The following is a 17,509-nucleotide window of genomic DNA, read 5'->3' as shown; positions in this document are numbered from 1 at the left end:
CGCCCTTTTCCCCTCGCGCCTCCAGAGCGTCCCGCCCACGTCGCCGGCGGATCGGGCATGCGCACACGGGAGGCCCTGCTCCGTTTGCCCCCGGAAGTGCTTCCTTAGCCCGCGGCGCGCGTGTGCAGGACGAAGTCGTGGCGGCCCCCGCGGCGGCTGGAAAGACAACGGTATGTCGTTGTCGGGTGCGGGTAAGGAGCGGCGCGGGGCGAGGGCGGCGGCCCCGGGGCCCGGGGTTCCCTGGAGGGGAGCGGACGTGGGCGAGGGGCGCCTGCGGCGGGGGGCGCGGGCTGAGGGCCGAGCGGCCGCGGCGGCCCGTGCCCGGGGATGTGGGGCCTCAGCGTCCCGGGCGCCCCCTGCCCGTCGGAGCTCTCCCTCCAGAGGCCCGTGGGGATCGGGTCGGGTCGGGGGCGCTGCCGCAGGGCTGGGGCTCCTTCCGTGGACCGAGGACGCCTCTGAGCGCTCATTTGCGTGCTGGTGGACTGGCTCTGCGGTGCGGGGTCCCTCGGCCCCTGGGAGCCCCAGTTCCCGTAACTGTGGGATCGGGGGCGCGGCGGTCCCCGCTCCACGCCAGCTGAGGAATAAGCGAGGTTTGGGGGCAGAGTGCCCAGCCCCGCGTCAGGGGCGACCGGAGACCGTGAGCCCGCCCCGTTTGGCGAGCGAAGCCCGAGCTTAAATGACTCGGATGCCCGCTTCCCCCTTCTTCCTTTTGGCCGCGCAGAACCCCCGAGAGGAGCCGCCGAAAGTGTTCTGTTGGGCAGGTTTACGGGGATAGTAGCGTGCTCACCAAGAACTGTCATTCATCCCGGTTCCCTGGTCCCTCCCCAGAGGCCACGCCTCTAGAATTCTGGATGCTTGGCCTTAATCTTTGTACAAAACTTAATTTTTTCTGAGTGTGTCGGTTTTAGACGTGACCTGCTGACTTCCTACCGTGATTGATGAGGTTATTTCTGCCTCCCACCCACTCGCTCCAACGTCGCCTTCCATCCCTTGAACGTGTTTATAGAGCCTGAGCTTTAGTGAAATCATTAGTCCTGTTGTTTTTTTTTTTTAAAGATTTTTTATTTATTCAGTTTTTTCCCCCCAAAGCCCCAGTAGATAGTTGTATGTCATAGGTTCACATCCTTCCAGTTGCTGTACGTGGGACTCGGCCTCGCGTTGGACGGAGAAGTGATGCCTTGGGGCGCCCCCGGGATCCGAACCCAGGCCGCCAGCATCAGAGTGCGCGCACTTAACCGCTAAGCCACGGAGCCGGCCCTAGTCCTGTTTTTTAAAAGCGAAAATATTAAGATGTTCATCTGTGTCATTTTCCTTGTTCTGTTTTCCCCCAAAAACTCATTAATTTTTTAATAATTTTTCTTTCAAAACTCCAACACCGCACACACGTATTTTTGCGCAGTTGTAAAGAGCATGTCTTGGTAGCTTTTAAGAAATCCGTTGATTGATTTGAGTTCTTGGTTATCTGAAAATGGCTTTATTTATTCTCAGAGTTAGAAGTTTGGGTATAAAATTCTAGATTGAAAATCGTGTCGAGAATTGTTGAAAGCGTTGCCTGCCTTACTGAGAGGTCTGGTCCCATTCTGGCTTCTGAGCTGTTATTTCTAGTTTTGTTTCTGTGTAGTAGAAACTTAATGGTTTTCCTTGGTGTTGTGAAGTTTCCTGATCTGTTTATTGACGGTCTGTTTATTTGTTGACCTCGGTAGGTCTGTTTTCTTGGAAGAATTAGGTCCTTTCAGTCCTGGATTTTTTCGTTTCTTTGAACACGTTCTCATGTTGTTTGTGTGATAACACTCTCCATGCTTCTTTCTGTTCTCCTTCTGGAATTTCATCTAGGTTCTTGTTCTGCCTCCTGTTTTTTCATTATTTGGTTCTCCCTTAGGAAATATTTTTTTAATTCTTATCTCTGAGCCCCGTATTCCATTTTTTGGGGGGATCATCCGGTCTTTACTGTCCAAGGATTCATTCTGGTTTTGCTTCACCTTGCTAACCTTTGGCATCCTGTTCTAGGGTCACGGTGCAGTAGATAACTTCCCGGACAGTTCAGGAGAACGTTAACCTTTCCTATTGAGATTTCATCAGGTGTCTGCTTTCTTGGAGACACAGCGATCCTTCGTGTCTGTATGTCAAGTTGCCCACTCTGCGGGTAGAGCCCAGTTTCTCACCTAGGGAGTCTCCCTGCTCCGTGGGCCCGGTGGGGAGCTGGTGTTTTCTTTGGGGCGTGGGGGACCCCAGCTGTCAGTGTCTGAGAATGCTTTCTCTGGCACTCTTTCCCCAGAAGAGACTCCTGCTGTCCCCTGGGCTGGGGGCTCCGGGCTGGGCCTCCTGCTGTCTGGACCTGGTGTGGGGGAGCTGCTGTTCCGTGGGCGGGTTTTGATGGAATCCCCTCTTTTCAGCCTGGCGCTCCCCCAGCTCTCTTGTCCCACTGTGTCCACATCTCTAAGCCAGGAGGCCCTTCATTCCAATTCTTCTAAGAATAAAACTGCCCTGCCCAGGGAGTCGAGGGTGCCTGGGTCTGTGACCTTTCTCTCATGGCAGAGGCTCTCATTTCAGTTGGGGGGGGTGCGGGGGGTGGGGGGTAGCGTGTGTTCAGGGAGCTGTGAGTAACCAGCACTTTCAGTGTCCGATGGTTACTGGTTTTCACTCTCATTTGGTGAGCGGTTACAGATTTGTTTGGGTTTCCTGAGCCCATCAGCTTCTCGCAGCAGGTGCTTTCTGCGACCCCTGACCCCCATGCACATTTCCCGGCCAGCCTCCGGGACTGAGGAGCCCAGTCTGGCCGCTTAGGAAGGAGTTGGGCTCATCCTCAAACGGATCAGAGCTGTTGGCTTGGTTAACCTTGTTGCCTTCCAACCGACTTTTCCAGCTCCTCCCAGCCATTGTTCCAGGAGAATGTTCTGAAGGTGTCACTAATGCATGACAGGAACAGGACATCAGCAGACAGGTGGCTCTCTGTCCTGGCCCCCGCAGTGGTGCCGCAGGTCCCTCTGAGCTCCTGCCCTCGTTCCGAGAACACTGGTTGTCGTTGGTTGGTTGGTGTGATGACAGCCGTCCTGACCGTGTAGGGTGGTGTCTCACTGCGGTTTTCACTCGCGTTGCCCTGATGGTTCGTGACGTTGGGCACCTTTCCTGTACCTGCCAGCTGGCTGCTGAGTTAGTCAGAGCACACTCCCAGCCTCAGAGGCCCCCGTCCTCAGAGTTTGGGGAAGCGCCGTCCTCTCCCGGCCCTGGGAATCTCTGCAGGGGAGGCCTGCAAGTCACTCACCGGAGGGAGCCGGCTCCGGGCCCCCGGATTCACGCTCTGGGTAGAGGCTAGAGGGCAGGTAGTGCCCCTCGGCTCTCACATGCACTCCCCCTGTGCCAGCTTCCCGTCCCGAGGCCAGCAGGGAGGGTGGGGTTTTGCCCCTTGGGGGTGGGCAGTGCTCAGCCCGTGAGCCGCTGGACAGACGGCAGGGCCTCCCTTGAGGGGCCTGCACTCGGATCTGGCCACAGAATCACTGAGTTCAGGGCCAACTGGCTGGCAGCCCCTGTAGGTGACGGGTGCGGGCTCCCTGGGCTCATCGATATGGCCAGGCAGGAGGTTCCTCTGGGCCGTGCTTGCGTTCTGGCGCAGGGCTGTGCTGGTATCGTGTCCTCCTTTTTCCATGTTGAAATGTTGTTTATGAGATGAGGCTGATGGTTGAGAGGGGTTGTCTCTCACGCTTTGCCTGACAAGATTTAATGATTGGCAGCTCTGAATGGACTTGAGTGAAGTCAGAAGTCTCACTCTTTGGTGGGGTGACCCCATGATTCTGCAGCCAGCTAGATGGTCGCTTCGCTGGTTCCCACACGTGCGATTTTCATAAGCTTGTCAAAGGAATAAGAACTGGGCCAGGGAGGGGTCTAGGCCCCCGTAGAGTTGGGGGCGACTGAGGTCATTGGCACAGCTGGCCTGTACCCTGTGTGTTAGATTCCTGTGGCTGCTGTAGCAAATCACCACAAACTTAGTAGTTTCAAACCACACACATGTATCATCTCACGTTCTGGGGCCAGAAATTCTGAATCCAGGTTCAGGGAGGGCTGTCTTCCCTGAGGCTCCAGGGAGAACCGTCTCCTGCCTTTTCCAGCTTCTAGAGGCCGTGTCCTGGGCTCGGGGCCCCTTCCTCCGTCTGCACAGCCCGCAGCGCAGCATCTCCCATCTCTCTCTGCCTCTGACCCTCCTCCTCCCTCTGATGAGGACTCTGTGATGACACTGGGCCTCCGGGGATCCAGGGTCATCCCTCATCTCAGGGGCCTCAAGTTAATGCATCTGCAAAGTTCCTCTGCCACGTGAGGTGACACGTCCACAGGTCCTGGGACCAGGACGGGGACATCTTTGGGGGGTTGTGTTCACTCCTGGGCCCTGTCCCTGTGAGTCCACCCCAGCAGAGACAGGATCCTGTGAGTTTAGCCCAGGTGCCCGGGCTGACATTGCCCAGCAGGAAGGAGAGTGCTGGGAATCAGAGGAAGGGGCCTGCACGCTGGGTTTGGGCTGAGCCTGGGAGAATCTGGGACCCCCAGGGGCAGGGCTGGTGGGTGAGGGCACGGAAGAGGGTGTGTAGGACTCAGGGGCGCCTCCTCGGCCGCAAGCGGGTCTTGAGTACCTCTCGTGCTTCGGGCAGTAGGGATGGACTAGATAGATGGGCGTCTGCCTTGCCTCCCGCAGCCTCGCAGCCCGTCCCGGGCCCCCGCAGGTTTCACCAGAGTCTGATCCAGCCCCGAGGCCTTCGCCATGGACTTCCAGCATCGTCCCGGGGGCAAGACCGGGAGTGGGGGCGTGGCCTCCTCCTCCGAGAGCAACCGAGACCGCAGGGAGCGTCTCCGGCAGCTGGCCCTGGAGACCATCGACATCAACAAGGTGGGGTCACCGTTCCGTTTCCCCAGAGGAGCCAGAGCTCGGCGGTGTGGGTTGTCAGTGCCGAAGCTGACGGGTGAGTGGGTGGTGGAGTGGGGATGTGAGCCCCGGCCCAGGAGCCCCTGCTCCGCTCACGGGACACGCAGAGACGCAGGTTTCCGTGGGCCTTCCGTCTAACTCCTCCTCCTCTGCCTGTGTCTGGCTCGTGCGGCGACCCTCAGAGCGCGGCCGTGGTTTGTGGACAGGTCCCTGGCCCGGCCTGGGAGATGGACAGCCGGCAGTGCTGTTTCGGCGATGCCTCTTTCTAGACCCAAAACGCCCATGAATGTGGGGCCAGGGACTCCGCATGGACCCCTCCCTCCCCAGGAGTTTGCTGTGGATGCAGAGGGTCACCCACGCCCTGCAGGTGGACTCGGCATTTCCAGGACCCCGGGGGTCTGCGCAGTGCTGCCTTAGGCTCCTGCCAGCCCCGGGCCGCTCCCGCTCCTCGGCCCAGTGCGGAGACCGTGCTTCTGGGACACGAGAAGGGGCAGGGCCCGGCACGCCCTCCCGCTGTCTAACGGAGCCTGCTTCCCTCCCAGGACCCTTATTTCATGAAGAACCACCTGGGCTCCTACGAGTGCAAGCTGTGCCTGACGCTCCACAACAACGAGGTGTGTGCTCAGCCGGGGGGGCTGTCCCCCCGCCTGCTCCCGCACGTCCCCTCCCTGTCCCAGACCCCCCGCCTGCTCCCGCACGTCCCCTCCCTGTCCCAGACCCCCCGCCTGCTCCCGCACGTCCCCTCCCTGTCCCAGACCCCCCGCCTGCTCCTGCCTCTCAGGCAGGACTCGCTACCCCCGGCCTCGCAGCTCTTGCCTTGTTAGTTCTGGGACGTCGTTGGGAACGCGGCCGAGGACCAAGGGGCTCTGCCTGGGGCGCGGCGCTCAGAGCTGACCGCTAACTCCAGAGTGTGTGCTCAGAGGGCATCTCTAGGAGAGCCTCCTTGCTGCAGGTGAAGGCCGGGCCCCCTCTGTCCCCAGCCCCCGGACGCCCCCAGGGCTGTGGGTTTGCTGAGCGTCCTTTCAGTCCATTTTGCTGTAGTCCCTTAATGCTGTTACTACATAAATGCGTCTCTGTGAACATGGGGCACAGCCCGGAACCTTCCACTTTGGGTTCTTGAGGTCTAGTTGGTGTGGCTCTAGTTCCTATCTTGTAACGACTTTGAGGTCGTCTAAATGATTATCTGATGAATACTCGCGTGGGGTTAATTTGTTCAGTAATTTGTAGGTTTCATTTGTCCTGTTCTGTGTTGAAGGTTCAGTTTGCCTTCCAGTTTGTTCTCAGCTACAAACAGTGCTGAACTGAACAGTCTCTGCTTTCGGGGTCCTGTGTCTCCCCCTCTCCCAGCACTGCTGACATCAGGGCCGGTCAGTCTCTGTGGGGCCGTCCTCTGTGCTGTGGGTGGCTGCACAGCATCCCTGGCCCCCACCCACTGGATGCCAGGAGCGCCCCCAGTGTGACAACCACAGATGTCTCCAGACATCACCCAATGTCCCCTCAGTGATCAGAACAGCCCCCACTTGAGAACCACCAGAACATACGTTTCATCCTGCCCCCGTGGGCGAGATTCTGTGGTGTCGTTAAAATGGAGTCACACAGTCATGGCACGTGCTCACATGTGGGCTTACCAGCCATCTCCAGGTGCCGTCCACAGTCCAGCAGGTCCCCTCACTGGCTCCCGCTGCGGACAAGACTTCCCATGTCCACAGGCTCTGATACCCGACGCTTGAGACTCGTCCTGTCTGTGTAGATTGGCCAGAGCCTGTCTGTTCAGCCACGACCAGGTGCCCACGTGGCGCCCGGTCTGTGGACAGAGGCTGGCTCCTTGCTCTGTCCCCTTCAGGCACGGGGCCCTGCTCCGGGCAGACGGAGGGATTCCTGGCCCAGTGGGGGGCACCCAGGCTTCCCTCCCTCGGTCCTGAATCCTGTGTGCTTTCCCGCTGCAGGGGAGTTACCTCGCGCACACCCAGGGGAAGAAGCATCAGACCAACTTGTGAGTGTGCACACCCCTTCCCGGGGGGCCTGCGACCCTGCAACCCCAGCCAGTGTGGAGTGGGGAGTGCGAGGGGAGGGCCGGTGGACCCCACCCGTGGCTCGATGCTCTCTACCCAGGCTTTGAGCTTTTCTATAGTTGGGGAGGGTTCTGGGAAGGGCCCCCAGCAAGGGACAGTGGGCAGGGTGACAGGAAGAGAAAGATGCCTTGTCTGTCCCATCCCCCTCACCCCGAGGACGAGGACGGACGAGCTCCGGGGCGGGGCGGCTCCCCGCACCTGGGCCGTGGCCTTGGCGGCCTGTGTGGAGGCGCCACAGCCTGTGTCTGCCCCTCCTGCCCGCCCACAGGGCCCGGCGAGCAGCCAAGGAGGCCAAGGAGGCCCCCGCCCAGCCGGCGCCCGAGAAGGTCAAGGTGGAGGTGAAGAAGTTTGTGAAGATCGGCCGCCCAGGCTACAAAGGTGAGCCTGTCCGCGGGGCCCGCCCGCAGCTGGCACAGGGCGTGAACGTGCCCTTTGGCTGGGCCCCAAGACCCCGTGACCCCGTCCCTGAGCCACACAGGCCTGCTGTTCTCCGGCCCTCCCCGCCCCTCCTCCCCCATGAGGAGCACAGTGTCCCCCACACCATCGGGGTGTCGGGAGCTCGTACTCTCCTGGTGCTCCTCTCCTCTGGACTAGGAACTGGGTACCGGCTCCTCGGCCTGAACAGAAAGAGGAGGGGGCCTGGGGGTCTGGGTTAACGGCAGCTTTCTCAAGGGAACCAGCAGCAGAGAGGAGGGCTCTTGGTTCCCTGGTCCAGAGAGCGGGGTGAGCTGCCGCTGGAATGTGGGGGGCTGTTCCTGGGAGTTGAAAAGAAAGGAAAGGAAGGAAGCCACCTGGCTGGTGTCCCTGCAAAAGGTGGGGACGTCTTGTGTCTTCTTGGCATTCCAGACGGGACACAGTATGCAAAGGCCCTGGGGTAGGCTTGCTCGACGAGCCAGGGCTGGGATGGCAGAGTGGTCTCCGAGACTAGCAGGGAGGCGCTGGAGGACTTAAGGGGCAGTGTGGCATGTCCGGGGCTGAGTGAACAGCCTGGAAGCCACAGGGCTCTAGTGTGAAGGGCGCTCTCTCCCGGAAGCAGGGGTACAGGCCGTGCTTACCCGCGTGCTCGGTGCCCCCAGGCCTCGGGGGTGAGGGCAACAGAAGCCCACCCACGTGGGCTTGGGCAGGTGGCCCCACGCACCTGGGCCTTCACCTGCAGCACAGCCCTGGGGGGCTCGCTCACCCGTGGGCTCCAGTTCACTGGCCAGGTGACCTCCCCAGGCAGAGACCACCCCCAGGTCCCTTAGCTTTGGGGAGGGCAAGCGGGCCTGGCTGAGACCCTCATGTGTTGCAGTGACCAAGCAGAGGGACACGGAGATGGGCCAGCAGAGTCTCCTCTTCCAGGTGAGACGAGGCCCGGGGGCCGGGTTGGGAGGGTGGGCTCCTGGGTTCTGCCCTCAGCCCCAGAGGAGCCTTGAGACGCGCTGCTGCCCCCTGGCCGTGTCCCCGCAGATCGACTACCCCGAGGTCGCCGAGGGCATCGTGCCGCGCCACCGCTTCATGTCCGCCTACGAGCAGAGGATTGAGCCCCCAGACCGGCGCTGGCAGTACCTGCTCATGGCCGCCGAGCCCTACGAGACCATCGCCTTCAAGGTAGCGTGCTGGCTCCCCAGGTCCCTGCCCTGTGGCCTGCCGGCCGGTCCCTGTCCCTCCAGCCAGTCCCCCCCAGGGCCCCGTGAGGCGGAGGAGCAAGCCAAAGGGTCTGCTCGGTCCAGTAGGGGGCTTCCAGCCCCCTCCCGTTGGGGTCAGGGGTGTTCCTCAGCGGGCCCTTGCCTCTTGAGGGGTGGGAAGGGGCAGCGCAGCGGGGGCTAGGAGCTAGGTGTCCCGAGGTGGGTGCCCACCGAGAAGCGGAGCCCCTGCCGTGGCCCGGCAGTGAGGCCCGCTGCCGTGCTGTCCGGGGACTCCGTAACCGTCCTCGGCGCGGACAGACACGAGGAACACAGCAGCGTAAACCATGACTTCCTGGGGGGCGTGGGTTACTGAGCAGCAGAGCTGGATCGTAAGCCGAGTTTGTGACCCCAAACTAAACCCTGTCCCCTCACAAAAGGGCCTCCTCCAAGGCCGAGGGGCAGGCCCTGCCCGCGACGCTGGCACCTGGCACTCCACTGAGCTCCCGCCCCGGTGCCCGCCCTCGTGGTCCTGAAGGCCCGTCTCTGCTCCCTGTGCAGGTGCCCAGCAGGGAGATTGACAAGGCCGAGGGCAAGTTTTGGACTCACTGGAACCGGGAGACCAAGCAGGTACGTGCTCCGGGGCCTCGGTGGCTGCCCTGCTGGCCTGGCCCCCACCCCAGGCCCCTGGATCCCACTCAGCCACCTCTGTTTCCCTCCAGTTCTTCCTCCAGTTTCACTTTAAGATGGAGAAGCCACCCGCCCCGCCCAGCCTGCCCGCCGGGCCTCCTGGGGTGAAGCGGCCCCCACCCCCACTGATGAACGGCCTGCCCCCGCGGCCGCCACTGCCCGAGTCTCTGCCCCCACCTCCACCTGGAGGCCTGCCACTGCCACCCATGCCGCCCAGCGGGCCTGCCCCCTCGGGGCCCCCGGGCCCTCCCCAGCTGCCCCCTCCAGCCCCTGGGGTCCACCCCCCGGCACCCGTGGTCCACCCGCCAGCATCTGGGGTTCACCCCCCAGCTCCCGGGGTTCACCCCCCGGCACCAGTGGTCCACCCACCAGCATCTGGGGTCCACCCCCCTGCTCCTGGGGTCCATCCTCCAGCCCCAGGAGTTCATCCTCCAGCCCCAGGGGTCCACCCACCAGCCCCAGGGGTCCATCCCCCCCCATCTGCTGGGGTTCACCCTCAGGCCCCAGGGGTGCACCCACCGGCTCCTGCAGTTCACCCCCAGGCCCCGGGGGTGCACCCACCAGCTCCTGCAGTTCACCCCCAGGCCCCGGGGGTCCATCCAGCAGCTCCTGGGGTCCATCCACCAGCCCCAGGAATCCACCCCCAGCCTCCTGGGGTTCACCCTCCACCTCCTGGGGTCCACCCTTCAGCTCCTGGGGTCCATCCTCCAGCTCCTGGGGTCCACCCCCAGCCTCCTGGAGTTCACCCCTCAAATCCTGGGGTGCACCCCCCGACTCCCATGCCCCCGATGCTGAGGCCCCCACTGCCCTCCGAAGGCCCTGGGAACATTCCACCCCCTCCCCCCACCAACTGAAAAGCCGCCCCATCCTGGCAAGTCTGGTTTTGTTTCCTGTATTTGCCTCCTGGAGCAAAGTTCGTGTTTCTGTACCCGGCTGAGTTGTGTCCCCAAAACTCATTAAACAGCTTCCCTGACGCCTAGAGTGGAATGTTGTGTGGTTGGGTGAGTGGGCAGGCAGGGTGGGAGGATAGTGCCCACTCACTGTTGGTGAACCCCAGGGGTGCCCCTCCACCATGTGTGGGGCTGGCTCAGGGCCAGGTGTCCCTGTGTCCCCAGCAGGACACTGGCCTGGAGGCTGCTGGGGGAGGACAGACCCCGCCAGCCAGCCGTGCCGTGGGTCTGGGGTCTGTCCTCCGGGAGGAGAGTAGAGCGAAGGCTGCCGCTCTTCTTGGGATTTCCTGCAGCCTCGTGGGCCCCAGGGTGGGGTGAGTGAGCAGGAGAGTGGGGAGCCCCAGCCTGGCCTGCCCACCTGGTGCCCCTCGGGGCCTGGCCCTGTCTGGCACCTCTGCCCTCCTCCAGGCCTGTCCCCCTGCAGCCCAGGAGCTGTTGATGGTCTGGGCCGGTCACTCCCTCTCACATTCTCACCCAGCTCCGGGGGAGATCGTCAAGGACAGTCTGACAGTCGGGTCACAGGCCACACTTCCTATCACCCGTGAGGAGATAGGCAGCTGGGCTGGGACAGAAGGGGCTTTGAGACAGCCGCCCGGCTGCCGAGGCTCCCGGCGGGCGCCAGGCATTGGCACCCAAGGTCACGTCCCAGGAGATAGGGCCACCCTCCCGCACAGACGTTCTGGGCTCATCATATAGGCCGGGCAACCCAGCCTGTCACAGAACCCAGGATGCGGGGTCTGCCTCTCTGCTGCCTGGCGCTGGTGCTGGCAGCCACGGGGGCTCTGCTGAGGGCCGGGACCCCCAGAGAACAGGTCGCCAGCACCCCAGCCCTGCCCGGGGAGCCGGCCACGGGCACTGGGGGTCTCATCTTCCGCCAGGACTGGGACTGGCCCCCCCTGGGCGTCTGGCCACCAGGCAGCCCACGGGAACCCCTGGGGTGCCTGGTGACGCTGGGCAAGGGTGGCAATGGGAGCAGCGTCCCCCTGCGGGTGGTGGGGGCCCTGAGCGGCTACGAGCAGGCCTTTCTGGAGGCCGTGCGGCGTGCCCACTGGGGCCCCCATGACCTGGCCACCTTCGGGGTCTGCTCCCCCGGCAACAGGCAGGCCACCCTGCTCCCTCTGCAGCAGCTGCAGGCATGGCTGGGGGAACCCGGGGGGCGGCGGCTGGTGGTCCTGCATCTGGAGGAAGGTATGTGGGGCCGTGGCCTGGAGCTGGGTGGGACACCGGGCTCTAGTCTCCCAAGATGGGAGATGGCCCCCCTCCTCCCAAGACAGGGCACTGCCAGAGCCCCCCCAGACCCCTCCCTGGCTTCCTGGGGGACTGGAGGCCGATGGCCTGGGAGCGGGGCGCCCTCATCTTTGTCGTGTCTGGAGCCCCAGTGCCCACTCCCAGATCCTCGCTCCTGCAGTGCTCCAGGAACCAGCCGAAGTGGGTGGGGCCCGCCCAACCCAAAGGTCCAGCGAGGGTGCCCCTCCTCCCACTGCAGGAGCCAGGCGTGAGAGTGCCTGTCCCCAGGGGCCACTGGCCTCAGAGACCCACTGCGGGGAAGGGGCTTCCCCCCGGAAATCCCCAGACCCACAGACGGGGGACGGGGGCAGCTCCACCACCCATCCTGTCGGTCACTCCTCCCCGGCCACCCATGTCCCTGCGAGGTCCTGCCCCTGGTCAGGGGCGTCAGCCTCTACCGTGAGGCTCCCCAAGGCTCCCAGTGGGGGTGGGGCAACAGCTTGGGGGAAGGGCTCAGGCCCCTGGCTTAGGCGTCCCCCCTTCCCGGTTGTCCTGGCCGCAGTGACGTGGGAGCCAACGCCCTCGCTGAGGTTCCAGCAGCCGCCACCTGGAGGAGCTGGTCCCCTGGAGCCGGCGCTGCTGGTGCTGTACCCTGGGCCCGGCCCTGAGGTCACTGTCATAGGCGCCGGGCTGCAGGGGGCCCAGGTACCAGGGAGTTGACGGGCAGTTCGTGGTCCCCAGGAGCCCTCATGCGTGGCAGGGACAGGGAGGGGGATTAACCGCGGTTACTGGAAAGGCTCCGGGTGTCCAGGTGGGACCCATGGAGGGCAGTGGTAAGGGCAGGGGACAGAGCAGGACTGGCATCCCGCGCCCACACCCAGCAGCCTGCGCCCCCGTCTCCGCAGGGCCTCTGCCCGTCCCGGGACACCCGCTACCTGGCGCTGGCCGTGGACCGCCCGGCGGGGGCCTGGCGCGGCCCCGGGCTCGCCCTGACCCTGCGGCCCCGCGGAGACGGTAGGCCCGTGCGTAGAGGAACCGGGCGGGGGTGCGGGCTGCCCTCTGCTCAAGGCCGTTGAGCCCGCCCCGTGCTACCCCCGCAGGTGCCCCCCTGCGTACGGCCCAGCTGCAGGCGCTGCTGTTCGGCGCTGATCCCCGCTGCTTCACGCGGATGACCCCGGTCCTGCTCCTGCTGCAGCAGCCCGGGCGCGCGCCCATGCCCGCGCACGGCCGTCTAGACACGGTGCCCTTCCCGCCGCCCAGGTGCGCACAGGCCCCGGCCCGGGGGCGCGGGGAGGGGGGGTCGGCGCGGCCTCGTGCCTGCTCAGACCCCCGGACTCTGCCTCGCAGGCCGTCCCCGGAGCCCGAGGAGCCGCCGCCCAGCGCCGACCCCTTCCTGGAGACGCTCACGCGCCTGGTGCGCGCGCTGCGGGGTCCCCCGACCCGGGCCTCGCCGCCACGTCTGGCCCTGGACCCGGGCGCGCTGGCCGGCTTCCCGCAGGGCCTGGTCAACCTGTCGGACCCCGCGGCGCTGGAGCGCCTGCTCGACGGCGAGGAGCCGCTGCTGCTGCTGCTGCCGCCCGCCGCGGCCACCGCCGGGGACCCCGCGCCCCTGCCGGACCCCGCGTCGGCGCCGTGGGCCGCGGGCCTGGCGCGCCGCGTGGCCGCCGAGCTGCAGGCGGCGGCCGCCGACCTGCGCAGCCTCCCGGGGCTGCCGCCCGCCGCCGAGCCGCTGCTGGCGCGCCTGCTCGAGCTGTGCCCGGGGGACCCGGGGGACCCGGGCGGCCCCGGCGGCCCGCTGCGCGCGCTGCTGCTGCTGAAGGCGCTCCAGGGCCTGCGCGCCGAGTGGCGCGGGCGGGAGCAGAGCGGGCGGGCGCAGCGCAGCGCGGGGGCCGGGGCCGTTGACGGGCCGTGCTCGCTGCACCAGCTGCGCGTGGACCTGCGCGCCGAGCGCTCGGTGCTCATCCCGGAGACGTACCAGGCCAACAACTGCCAGGGCGCGTGCGGCTGGCCGCAGTCCGACCGCAACCCGCGCTACGGCAACCACGTGGTGCTGCTGCTTAAGATGCAGGCCCGGGGCGCCGCCCTGGCGCGCCCGCCCTGCTGCGTGCCCACGGCCTACGCGGGCAAGCTGCTCATCACCCTGTCCGAGGAGCACATCCGCGCGCACCATGTGCCCAACATGGTGGCCACCGAGTGCGGCTGCCGGTGACCCCCCGCCGGGCCCCGAGCAGCGCCCTGCCCATATTTATTCGGACCCCAGTCATCGCCCCAATAAAGACCAGCAAGCACCCCGCTCGGGTGTCCGTGCGTCTTTGGGGGCGGGGGGCCTCCTTCCGCCAGCAGGGCCGCGTCATCCCGGTCGGCTCCACCGCCTCTCCCCGGCCCGAAGCTCCATCCCCCTCTTTCAGGCCCCGGGCAGGTTCGAGGCGCAAAGGAGCAGGCGACGCGGGGGCCGCTCACTCGCTTTATTTTACTGGACCCGCGGGGCCACTGAGAAGTGGTCCCGGGATCCGGCGCAGCACCCAGGTCCGGCTCAGTCCCGCCCCTTGCCCGCGCGGGGCTTCTGGCGGCCCGGAGGCCGGTCCTCCTCGTCTGGGCGCCGCGCGGAGGCCCAGGCCGGCCCTTTCCTGTGCTCGGGGTCTCCGGAGCCCCGCGCCCACGGCCGATGGCCGCCTTCAAGTGCTTCCCAGCGCCGGGGTAGGGCTTCCCGGGGCTCCCTGGCGGCGCGTGGCTTCTCCTTACGCGGCCTCTCTTTTCTCTGCGGCCTCTCCTCATGTGGTCTCTCTTTCTGCGGTCTCTTCTTCCTCATCCTCTCTTTCCGCGGCCTCTCCTCCTTCTGCGGCCTCTCTTTCCGCGGTCTCTCCTTGGGCCCTCGGTCGGCGAGGGGCGCGCGCTCCTCCCCAGGCTCTCCTTCGTCCTTCTTTGCAGCCTCCCCGCTCCTGGGAGCCTTGGGCCTCTCTGCCTCCGCCTGGGGTGCCGGCGGTCCTGAAGGGGGGGCCCAGGCCACGGGCTTCGGCTGCAACAGGACAGTGTCGGGGGTGGGGTCAGCGCAGACCTCCCCGGCCGGCCCGGGCCCCTTCTCCCGAATGAGGGCCCCACGCCCGCGGTCACCCGAAAGGAGCGCTTACCAAGGGCGACGCTGGCTCCTTCGGGGCCGAGCTTGACGGGACCCAGGGCTCAGGGACAGGCGCGGGGGCCACCGCCTCCCCAGTCACGGCGTCTGGAAGAGGACGCAAGGGGATGCGAGTCAGCCTGCGCCGAGGGGCCGAGCACGCCATCCACCCCAGCCCTCGCCCCTAGAGCTCGCTCCCCCCGGGGACAGGCGAAGGGGGCCCAGGCGGACGCCACCCCGAACGCCGAGGCTGGGCTGGAGCCCTCCGAGCCCTCCAAAGGGGTTCCAGGTCTCCGGCGCCCCCTCCCCTCCCAGCCTTTCTCATGCCGGCTGCAAAAGGGCCGGTTGTGTTCCTCCGCGGGCTGCGGGAGCGCCCTGGCGCACACGGAAGGCGCACGCTGCCGAAGGGGGGCGCCCACGGCCCACCCTGGCGTGCAAGGCTCGTGGGGGTGAGGTCTGTTCACAGGGGAGGGAGATGCCCAAGGTCCAAACTGGGAGGGAAAGGGCCCCGCGCGAGGTCCATAGTAGAGGGGAACATTTAAAGCCGGTCCTGGAGAGGGGGGCCCAGGGCTGACCATAAGAGCGCACAAGTTCCATCCCCGACCAGCGAGAGGGGGGAGGAGGAGGACCCCGCGCAAGGTCCATACTAGGGGAAGGAGAGCTGTCCAGTGGAGAGGGCAGGCGCACAGACCCGACGCTTGGGGGCGCACGCGCTTCCCCGGAGGAGTCCCCTGTGGGGGCGCAGGCTCACCTCGGCACAGCTGGAAAGCCGAGCCCAGCAGCGCCACGAGGGAGGCGAGCACCAGGCACTTGTTGAGCGACAGGTCCCCCCAGGGCAGCTCCTCGCTCAGGGCCGGGGGCGGCGGGGGCGGCGCGCTCTGCGCCTTCTTCCGCGCGGGGCTCCGGGGCGCTGTGGGAGCAAGTGCGGGGCTGGGCGCGGGCACCCGGGGGCCGACCTGCGCCCTAACCTCAGCCCTGCCCTGCCTAGCTGTGCGGCCCTGGGCCGGAGAACGAAGTCCTGCGTGCTTGGCAGCTTCACTGGATGCTCAGAATATTCTAGAAGTAGCTGAAGGTTAGCAGCACCTTAGCTGGTGTTATCATGAATTAGCAAGGGCTCCCGGCCCATTCAGTTACTGCCTACAGCGTCTGGACACCACTCAGCCAGGAGCCTCCATGCACCGTGCCGCCTCCTCCCCCTGCAAGGACCCAGCCCAGGACCTACCCCTCATACCGGTCCATACTCACTCCCCACCTCACCCCTGCCTCCTGCAAACCCACGTGCTCCTGCTTTCAGCCTCTCCTTCCCGGGTGCTGGGGCCACTTTGGCCACAGGCTCCTTTTCTGTCTTCTTGGGCCTGTCATCCACTCCACCTGCGGGGCTGCCCTCAGCTGTGGGCTCCTGAGAATCCTATGGGGAGTCACAAATCGTCTTGAGTATTCCCTTGGCATCTTCCTTGTAAGGGAGCCCAAACCCTTCCCATGGGCTGGAGAACCCCCGCACCCTTGGCCAGCGTGTCCCAGACTCCAGCGCATCCTGGGCTGAACCCCGAGGGCCCCGGCTACTCACATGGGGCCAGCCGCCGGAGTCAGCCAGCCTGGGCGTCGCTGTTGGTGGGAAAAGAGGGAGAGTCAAGGTCGTGGGGACCCCCCCGGCCGATCCCACCCTCCTCCGGGCTCTGCTGGGTCAGGGGCAGGTGACGGCTTCCATTCTCCAGATTAGAGACCAGACAGGCTCAGCAGCAGCCTTGCCCAAAGGCAGCCAGCACTTCACCGGAAGCTGGGATGCGAGCCCCGACCTGTGCGGCCCAGCACCTGTGTCCTTTGGGCTCCTGACAGACCCCCCCCGCAGGCACCAGTGGGCTCTGAGGTTAGAAATGCGGAGCACACTGGGCCGGCCCCGTGGCTTAGCGGTTAAGTGCGTGCGCTCCACTGCTGGCGGCCCAGGTTCGGATCCCGGGCGCGCACCGACGCACCGCTTCTCCGGCCATGCTGAGGCCGCGTCCCACATACAGCAACTAGAAGGATGTGCAGCTATGACATACAACTATCTACTGGGGCTTTGGGGAAAAAATAAATAAAAATAAAAATTATTAAAAAAAAAAAAAAAGAAATGCGGAGCACAGTTTAAGCCAGTCCAGTGTGGGAGCCCAGGTCCTGGTCTCTGAAGCTGCGCCACTTGGTCTACGGGACCATGGGGGTGTGGGCTTCATCCTGCCCTGCCAGCGCCCCGTGGGTACCTGGAGCCCTGTCCTCTGGGGGCCGGCCTGGGCAGGGGTCAGCCAGCGTGGAGAGGTCCTCGTCCGCCTGGCAGCTGCCCAGGCCGCCATCCAGCTCCTCCAAGGCCCTGGTTGTCATGGCGACGTCTGAGACGCAGCGGGTCCAGAGTCGGGCTGGGGGGACAGGGTGGAGGCGTCTTGCATGCGCGGGGCCCCTGCTGTGGGCCTGACCTGGGGGTCTCCGAGTACAGGAATTACCCAGCCCCTGCCTCCCCCAGCCCCGTCCCTCTGCCTGGGGCCCCCTGCACTTGGCAAATCCATGCTCCCGCTGGGCGTGGCCCGGCAGCCTCCGCCAGGCCCGCTCCGTGACCCCCGGGCCTGTCCTGGGACGCCTCCCCATAGCCCGGCCTCTCCGGGGCCCCAGCATCCCTGACCGCACAGCGGAGGCTGCTGGAGCCCACCCAAGGTCGCACGGAGATGGGCAAAGACACAGCCCAGACCAGAACCCTTGGCCCCAGGGGCGGCTCGTGTTCTCTGAGACCAGGGACTATTTTTATCCGGTGCCAGAGGCCAGCAGGACTGGCCTACGTGCGGCCCAGCCCCTCCCAGGCCTTTGCCCCCAGGGGGTCCCCCTCTGCACCTCCGTCACCCGCCATTCCTGGCACCACCCCCTCCCCCACTCCCTAAATCCAGGAGCTCAGGCCCCAGCAGCCAGGACCTGCCTCGTCC

At 65.3% G+C, this 17,509-nt stretch overlaps 3 protein-coding genes across 6 annotated transcripts; 2 read left to right on the top strand and 1 right to left on the bottom strand.

Annotated features, from left to right (window-relative positions):
• Positions 1-52: 52 nt before the first annotated feature.
• SF3A2 (splicing factor 3a subunit 2) lies at positions 53-10,248 on the top strand. 3 transcript variants are annotated; one of them, XM_087425808.1, is made up of 10 exons: positions 90-170; positions 4,104-4,416; positions 4,682-4,873; positions 5,452-5,523; positions 6,856-6,902; positions 7,250-7,359; positions 8,273-8,322; positions 8,431-8,571; positions 9,147-9,215; positions 9,308-10,248. In XM_087425808.1, exons 3-10 carry the CDS (start codon positions 4,748-4,750, stop codon positions 10,127-10,129), a joined length of 1,437 nt encoding a protein of 478 aa, XP_087281934.1. In that variant the 5' UTR covers positions 90-170; positions 4,104-4,416; positions 4,682-4,747; the 3' UTR covers positions 10,130-10,248. The 3 variants fall into 3 exon arrangements, with proteins under 3 accessions (XP_087281933.1, XP_087281934.1, XP_087281935.1); XM_087425807.1 differs by lacking the exon at positions 4,104-4,416 and having other exon boundaries at positions 53-170; XM_087425809.1 differs by lacking the exon at positions 90-170 and having other exon boundaries at positions 3,438-4,310.
• A 68-nt stretch (positions 10,249-10,316) lies between these two features.
• On the top strand, positions 10,317-13,744 carry AMH (anti-Mullerian hormone). 2 transcript variants are annotated; one of them, XM_087425806.1, is made up of 5 exons: positions 10,317-11,413; positions 12,015-12,157; positions 12,358-12,466; positions 12,553-12,712; positions 12,800-13,744. In XM_087425806.1, exons 1-5 carry the CDS (start codon positions 10,954-10,956, stop codon positions 13,659-13,661), a joined length of 1,734 nt encoding a protein of 577 aa, XP_087281932.1. In that variant the 5' UTR covers positions 10,317-10,953; the 3' UTR covers positions 13,662-13,744. The 2 variants fall into 2 exon arrangements, with proteins under 2 accessions (XP_087281932.1, XP_087281931.1); XM_087425805.1 differs by having other exon boundaries at positions 12,337-12,466.
• A 158-nt stretch (positions 13,745-13,902) lies between these two features.
• JSRP1 (junctional sarcoplasmic reticulum protein 1) lies at positions 13,903-16,949 on the bottom strand. The gene is made up of 6 exons (XM_004441341.3): positions 16,802-16,949; positions 16,132-16,169; positions 15,843-15,972; positions 15,316-15,474; positions 14,581-14,672; positions 13,903-14,468 (listed from the first exon to the last, which is right to left on the bottom strand). The coding sequence occupies exons 1-6, from the start codon at positions 16,917-16,919 to the stop codon at positions 13,986-13,988; spliced, it is 1,020 nt and encodes a 339-aa protein (XP_004441398.1). The 5' UTR covers positions 16,920-16,949; the 3' UTR covers positions 13,903-13,985.
• Positions 16,950-17,509: the final 560 nt, after the last annotated feature.

Source organism: Ceratotherium simum, chromosome 39 (assembly GCF_057802395.1).
Source record: "Ceratotherium simum simum isolate JZ-2026a chromosome 39, ASM5780239v1, whole genome shotgun sequence".
NCBI lineage: Eukaryota > Metazoa > Chordata > Mammalia > Perissodactyla > Rhinocerotidae > Ceratotherium > Ceratotherium simum.
This window is presented reverse-complemented; position numbering and strand designations above follow the sequence as displayed.